This window comes from Acanthisitta chloris, unplaced genomic scaffold (genome assembly GCF_000695815.1).
Source record: "Acanthisitta chloris isolate BGI_N310 unplaced genomic scaffold, ASM69581v1 scaffold16782, whole genome shotgun sequence".
NCBI lineage: Eukaryota > Metazoa > Chordata > Aves > Passeriformes > Acanthisittidae > Acanthisitta > Acanthisitta chloris.
This window is the reverse complement of record NW_008658987.1, coordinates 29,846-38,034: the sequence shown is the minus strand read 5'-3', so window position 1 is coordinate 38,034 and position 8,189 is coordinate 29,846. Positions and strand designations below refer to the sequence as shown.

Below are 8,189 nucleotides of genomic sequence, written 5' to 3'. Positions count from 1 at the left end.
ACCCCAAACATCCCTAAGCACCCACAGGAGCACCTTGCACCAGCCAGGAAGTTTTAATGGAAGAGAAATAAGGACTGTGCTGTAAAATAAATTATGTCTCTTTGTTGTATAGTTATCTTAAAGTGTATAAATATTACATTCACTTTGGTGATGTGTTTTTTGTCTGTGCCTATAATAAATTACAGGTGGTGTGTGCTAGCTGGTCATGTGTCTTCCTGCAAATTGGGGGAGCTTAGCACATCTAGGAAATGTTAAAAATATTCAGACTTATTTAAGACAGTCAAAACCTAATTCAAAGCAGCTTTCCTCCTATCATGCTCCCCTCCCCAGCACCTCTAAAAAGTTACCCTGATAGCTTCACGTTTTTGCTGTGTCATGGATTGGTGACTAACACTTACTGACCCACAGAGGTTCTCAGGTTCTGCTTTTCTTTTCCCTCTCTGAATCATCAGTCTGGGAACATCTGCTGTGAACACCTCCATACTCTCCAAAGATTCCAACTAATTAAGGCAAGGAATCAACACAAGTCCATCAAAACTGAATGGCCTGAAATGAGATGTTACCGCTGATATCTGGAATGTGGAGGTGATGGGTGAGGACCATTCATCCTGTGGAGGAGAAAGTCTGTCATATGGTCACTCAGACCGTTGACATCTCCTGTGCTGGTGAAGTCAGGTTAAAAATTAAGATGACAACTTTCATCCATAGTGCAGAACTGGCATTTCTAGTCTATCCTGTCAGAAACTCAAGACAGTTGGGCCAAGCTGACTCAGACTTGGCCAAGGAGTGTTCTTAGAATCTACCCACCAGCAAGACGTGAGCGGCAATGAAACGATTGCCCCTTTTTCCGATTGGCTTTTTTCTTGCTCTTGTTCTTCTTTTGCTTGTTCACACCTTTACTTTTATCTGATTTCTTTTTCTTTTCATCCTCCTTAAACCACGGTCCCCAGACTCCTCCGTTCAGCTTGGGGTTACTCCGAGGGTCCTTAGGTGGGTACCGAACAGGAACCGCCGTCTTGTTGAACTGCGAGAGCCTCCGCAACAGCTGCTTCACCACATCTGGATACTTGGAGGAGAGGTCCACCCTCTCATAGGGGTCAGCAGTGATGTTGAAGAGCCACACTGTCTTCCCAGCTGACCAGGAGACGCGCTCATTGTGCCAGCGGTTGGGCCCCGCGTTGCTGAAGGCCTGCGGGGGCACCCAGTCGCTGTACCCCGGGTTCCCTGTCAGCAGCTTCCAGTGGTTCACTCGGATGGCAGACTGGATGGCAGTGTTCCAGATGCCATACCCAGCTGCCCAGGACCCATTTTTTGCCTTAGTGTAAATGGGGTCGATGTTGTGCAAGATGTCCACCCGCGGAGAACGTCTGCCTTCGCTAATGGTTTCCCAGATGTCATAGCCATCCAGCTGGATGTCCTCATCGATCTGCCCTTCTGCCAGGGTGATCAAGGTGGGGAACCAGTCTGTGATGTGCACTAGCTCCTTACACACAGACCCTTTGTTTCTCAGAAGAGGGCTATGGACAAACCCAACAGCACGGATCCCTCCTTCCCAATAGGTCCCTTTGCTCCCTCGGAGAGGCCAGTTGCTTCCTCCAGCCATTGGCTGCCCACCATTATCTGAAGAGTATATGATAATGCTGTTCTCATAGTACCCATACTTCTTCAAAGCAAGGGTTACATTGTTTATGGCTTCATCCAAGCAAGCCAGCATGGCCGCGTACCTCCGCCTGTTGATGTTATTTATCGACCGATAGTGTTCAAAATACCTCCCCGGGGCCTGAAGAGGTGAATGCACAGCTTGGTAAGCAATATATAAGAATATGGGTTTCCTGGGGTTATGAGAAGCCAAGATCTGCTGTACTTTTTGCGTGTACATCTGCGTTGAGTAGATGCCGTTGTCGTGGTCCCAAGCCGCATTGTCGTTCTCGTAGAGGTCATAGCCACATATCCCAGGGCTGTCGCATTTGAAGTGAGTATAATAGTCACCACTGCCCAAGAGAGAGCCAAAGAAAGAGTCAAAGCCTCTCTGGGTGGGCATGCACTCCCTGCGGTAAAAGCCCAGGTGCCACTTGCCTACCATGTGCGTCGAATACCCAACCTCCTTCAGCTTCTGAGGTAGCGTGACGTTATCCAGAGGTAAGCAGTTGGGCTGCGTCGGCCGTATGATGGAGTGCTGAAGGCCTGTGTGGATCTGGTACCTGGAGGCAGGAGAAGACAGGCATCAGGTAGGGAGGTGGAGGAGACCCATGGGTATACCCATAACAGAAAATATTCCTGTGAATGCAGCAAGCATCTCTGGAAAGTTTTCCAAAAACCAGCTCAATCATACTATCAGATCTGCTGAAACAGTTGAAGAGCAACTGTTGTGCTCCACAAGTGTTTAAGAGTGGTTCCTCCACCTGCTTTGGCCAGAGGGCAAAACCAAACATGACCCAAGAAATGTGCCACAGCAGCAACACCCTCCTCTCTCCCTGCTGGCCTCACTGTTAATGCTTTAGTTTCCTTGTAGCTGTGAGCAGTGCCAAAGGAGCTCAGAGGCAATGTGGTGTCTCTGAAGCATTATTTGGGCACTGTTTTACAGCTAGCAGACTCCAGATCTCCATAGTATCCCTTATGCACAATACCAACCATAGGAAGCAGACCAAGTGCTGCAGCACAGCTCAGGAACAGCTCTCGTGGCACACGCAGTACTGAAAGTCTGAGGGTCTGATTTCAGCTCATGGGCTATGACTTCGCATCGATTTCCTGAGTAAGAGGCACAAGTACGTGTGGATGGCCAGGACCCTGGACAAAACTCAAGGAAAGGGGTTTCTGAGTGATCACTCCAAAGGAAGTGCTAACTTCAACACTGGATCTCTTCAAGCAGTCATCTTCTGTCCTTGCCTAGCTGTTGGATGAAATTTCCTTCCATGAACTGAGCTAGTTGAAATACCTATATATAGAGGAACACAGGTATTTTGATGTACTCTTTTTTTCCCTCCACAGAAAGCTTTCACATCTCAATTTAACAATTATTATAGAAAATTACATAGATAAACAGGATTTTTACAATGCCTCGTAATTCCCTAGCAGTAACCATATCTACAGCATATAAAAACGCTGGACTTTGAGCATGTAAGAGCAGTATATTTAAAGGATGGGATAATAAATTCTGCAATGCAGTACAGCCTGTGTGTAAAGAATACATATGGCCTCCATATGATTAGAAAATGAATCCAGCATGGGCAGCAGCAAGTATCAAAAATCAAGGACAAGTGAGTTTGTATCAGTTTGACACTGAAAAATCCAATGTAACGGGAGACTGTAAACCAAAGACAGCTTCTCCCTGAGTGTGAGAAGAGATGAAATTCTCAGTCGTGAACAGAACAGCCAGATCCACCAATCCTGAAAATCCCCCCCAAAACCAATTTTTTATTCATTTGTGGTAGCAGCTGAGACTTCCTGACACATTCTCCTGCTGTTGCCAATCCCATTGGCCTCCTGAGCTATCTAGAAAATTAAAACCATTAGGCTCTGCCTGTCCATAAATAACTTCAAGTCTGCTTTTATATGATAGCTTCCTGGCCAAGGAAGGCGCCATAGCTGTCTCTAGTGCCTGGCAATCTGTAAGAATTGTGTAACTCCCATTTAATTCTTGAACTAATTTCCACAGAACCAGAAGCTCTGGTCTAAGTAATTCATTGCAGCAGCTCTGGGTGTTGTGCTCCTCTGGACTGAGCATGCTGCAGAGCTGCTGCTTTGTCTCTCTGGCCCCTTTTCAGAACATTTTCTCTGTGGCCAGTTTGGGGGCCTGGAGCTCTGCCACCCAATTGTCCCCAAACTCACAAGCTGGTGCTGACACAGGAGATACTGCAGTAGTTAAAGCACACTCTCAAAATAATGGGATTTTGGGATCTACACTTCAGTGAAAGAAATGTTGCGCACAGACGAATACCCACATTGTTCCCATGATTCCACTGCAATATTCTTCTCCTCTTTAAAAACAGGTAAACTACAGCCAGGACACCATGCAGTGCCTCATACTTCATTCCATGTTTGAGAGTCCTCAGGGAACTTTGTCCACAAGGCATTTCAATTCCTTCCCCTTCTCTTTGTTAAATCCTTTCAGTAAATTCCCAGTTTTTGATTCAACTGAAAAAGTCCTTGTCCCCACCCTGCTATTTCAGCAAACAGTTTCTGCTGTACTAACACTGACAGCCTCCTTGATCTTAAGATTAGTCCTCAGTCCCAGCCCGGCAGTTTCTCCCCTAACAAGCTGATTTTGCTGAAAGTCAGGACTTTCTCTAAAGGGATGGTGTTGTGACAGAGAGCCTTCCATCCTTCTCCTCAACACAGAAGCTGAGCCTGGGGGGAACAGGCAACACAATTTGCAACACATTGCAAACCAGTTTGCCTCTTGACAACGCCTCCACAGAAACATGAGAGTCACATCAAGCTAATTCCCATAAAGAATTCATAAACACCAGGCAGATTCCCCAGTGAGGGCTCTGCAATTAGAGATCCAAGCATGGGATTCCAACACTCTTAATCTGACAATTATTGAATCAAACCCTATCAAGAATTAGCCTTAGATATACATCTGCTTCCTAGGCAAATATCTGGTGTTCAGCATCTTGTTTCAGTGGTGCCCTCAGCAAGTTACTCAATATGCTGGCAACAATGCACATGTAACATACATACATATGCACACATATCCTCTGCTGCTGCCTTCTTGTGTTTCCCATCTGTGTGTGTGTCTGTGTGCTATTTTTGGCACAGCTCTGCTGGTGAACATACCTATAGGCACATAGACATGCAATTTTTATGATCATATATGTAAAAAGGGATCTGCAAAACAATCAGTTTGAAGTCAAAATATTTCAAGTGTAGAAATGTTTCAAAGAAATATCAACCTCTGATTACCAGTAGATTCTTTGCTGTTACAAAAATGGTCAGGATTTGTTCACTTGCTGCAACACGTGCCTTCCTAATTGATCCATTATGTGCCAATATTACTTTTGCAGTGAAAGTATTCAGTTTTCAAAGGACTTGCAGGGCACTCACGGGAAAGCAAAGTAACCTGAGCGAAAGACAGTGAGGATATAGCAGCAAATAGCAGCGAAAGACAGTGAGGATATAGCAGCAATTATGTTAATAGCAATAGAAAAAGTGTCTCAACACAACTGTTTTGAAACTGGTTTTAGACTGTGCAAGAGGAAAACAAAGTGAACAAGGCAAAACATGAAGGGAATAAGAGGCAGATGGTGATTTTGGGGAGTTCTCCAGAAGATAAAGTCATGAGCTCACGAACTGCCACAAAATGTCTGTGAGATACATCCTATCGGTTCCATTGCTTTCGACCACAAGTTTAGCTAATTCTTTAGAATGAATTGCTTAAACTTAATCCCAAAAGCAGAAAGCAAGTTAGGACTATGAATGGTCTGGAATTCATTACTGCAATTTCAACACTAGGAACCAGTCAAATATGAGCACATGCTGACAGGCCACAGAGTCTCATTTCTTCCTTTTTCAGACTTTGACCTTGGTGGACATGATTTACATAAAGGTAATAAACTGATAATAGTCTGTATAAAGAGCAGGGGCTCAAGACTTGGGAAGACTTTGTATGTATGCACTGTGCTCTCCTTTTCCTTACCCCAAGTGTCTAGACCAGAGGTGTCTATCAGATACCTGCAGAGCAAAGAACTAAGTAAACTTTATGCATCATAAGATGTATATTGAGCACTAATTTATCCTCACTACCTGGGGATGGCTCTGCACATTTTCTACCCTTACTTCTGTTTCCCTGGTGTGGTTGCTCAGCTGTTTACAGTGAAAGCACTGCTGTGCTGTCCCAGCCAAGGCAGCTGCTCAGAGCTGGCTGACTGACACACTGAGCTGTTTACTTGTTTGTAGTGGAAACTTGAAAGCAACTGACTCCCAGGGGGAGTATCCTGGTGACTTCATAGGGCCTTTGCCTCTTGGATGCTGAGGGAAATGTTTCAGAGGTTTCTTAAAATAAATAAATAAGCAAATAAATCCTCCCTCCTGAGTGTGAGCTCATGATCCTCCTTTCCAACACGCTTTCCCTTCCTGTTTGAATTCAGGACGACACCAAGCTAAGCCAGTGGCTTTCACATCACTCCTACCTCCAGTCTCAAGGTGCAGAGACAATTAAGTTGGTAAAGGTCAACTGCACATCCAAGTGCCTGAGTCTTTCTGGATGTGAATCACCACGGGGACATTGAAGTCCACTTGACCTGAGCTTGAGGAATGCATTAACATCAGGAGGCCTCACTTCCCCCTTTTGATGCCCTCAGTAATGCTGAATTAGTTTCTCAGTTCTCACCTGGAAAGCAGTGACAGAGTCTTAGCACATTTTCACTACTATTCCCTTGCAGCAGAGAGCAGGACTGAAGGTCTGGATGGTGGAAGAGATTCTCCTGGCATGTCTCACATCCCCATTGTGCTTACACAGCCTTAAACATATGGAGGCCTTTTTCCTTAAAAACCCTCTCCTCAAGGAGCTTTCTAGTGATTGCTTTCCCCCTTGACTTTGGGGTGGGTTCTGCATTGAGGAAGAAGCTGGGATGTTTCTAATTTTGTAGTGTGCATGTACAACATATTGATTTTAGCATTCATCTGTTACAAATACTGCATTAATTGTCTTCAAACCAAGATTCTTTTAAGGCTCACTGAAGATTAACAAAGAAAATCAGCTGGAAGTTTCCCATTTCAGGATTTGCTAGCACAGTTCTAGTTGGTACATGTGGAAAATGGATTTTTATTATGCTTGCATAGCTCAGGATATGATGAAAAAAATCTCAGTTTTTAACTTTAGCCTAGGATTTAGAAAGGAATATTTTAAATAAGTAAAATGATTTGCCAAGAGGATTTGCAGAGTGACAGCACTGAGGTTTGCAGGCTACACCAATTAAAGGGTTCGTTACTGAGGATTGTGCATTTCCTGGTTAAAAACAATAAAATACAAGGAGATACCAGTCTAGAATGTATATTTAAGGATCGCCAAAGAAAAATCTTTGACATCCTACCTGAAACTCTTTGTATAACACAATAGCTAGTAATAGAGCTATTCCAGATGAGTAAAGAACATAGAGACCAGTGACATTTTTTGCTTGGAGGTTTCCAGTCCTCAGAGGTCCAGGTTAGTGCGGAGAAATAACCCAACATTCCACTTGCCACAGGGAAATCATTAGAAGCAGGAGTCAGTCAGTGGTGAGAGAAAATAGAGCTAATAAAGACATCTTTATAGTGGACTGAGGCTTTAGCATTGAGCCCACAAGCCCCTAAATGTTTGGAAAAGCTGTTACTTTGGGCAGGTATGTTTACTCTTATCCACCTCAAAGTTGCTTTGAACTCTTTAAGGTGCTTGTGAGGGAAGCAGAAGCTATTCAGGAGCCCTTCTGCTTTCTGTCTTCCAACCAGGCTGGTGAAGAGCAGGACAGAGGGATGCAAAGCTCCTGATCATGGATATGTTGGGCACGGACCAACATGAAAGAGTCACACAACAATTACTTTGCATCTGCCATAAAAACTAAAAGTTTCATGTCAAATCTGTTAGGGTTTTTAAAACTACAACCTGAGTAAAGCTGGAAAAGGGGCAGGTTGATAAAGAAGACACTGGGGGAGAGGAGAGAGCTAAGCTGATTTAAATGAGATGCAAATAAAGCTATCACAGCCTGGCATGAATTGCTGCCAAGCCATCAGCAAGTCACGGTCCCTTCAGATCGACAATAATGAAAGCCACAGCCGACAGCCACAGTGTTTCTCTCTCACTTTGTGTCTAGTCCATTTGCTCAAAAGCAAAATGTTTGCCTAAATTTTCACATCTTTTTTATTCCCAGTCTTTTCCTAACTTAGAGACTCATGACTTCTGCTACCATAAAAGCTTTGGGGTTTCAAGCAATAGAGAAAACCACTTCAAGGAGCCTTGAGCCTACACTATAGAAGTGTATAGCTCAATTTTCAAACTGAAGCTGAGCAACAAGGCAGGAGAAAGCAGTTTATCCTGCCCTGAGTTCTGGATACTTGGCTCCAAAGAAAAGTTACAGCTAAGGCTTCAGTTCAACATGGAGTTTAAATATGAATGTGATTTCAGCCAGGTAGTTGGCTGAAACAGCACCAAAAAAAGCAACCAGTTTGTGCCATGAACATGAGTGATGCTATAGGTATGGAAATAACTCTCA

General features: G+C 44.2%; 1 protein-coding gene across 1 annotated transcript in view; it reads right to left on the bottom strand.

Moving 5' to 3' along the window:
- Positions 1 to 799: 799 nt before the first annotated feature.
- The window catches only part of ARSJ (arylsulfatase family, member J), a gene marked incomplete at its 5' end in the record, with an annotated part of 37,221 nt that continues 29,831 nt past the window's right edge, over positions 800 to 8,189 (bottom strand). Inside the window, one exon of the mRNA XM_009069232.1 lies at positions 800 to 2,201. Within this exon, the coding sequence (XP_009067480.1) occupies positions 800 to 2,201 (1,402 nt within the window). The remainder of the gene's footprint in view (positions 2,202 to 8,189) is intronic.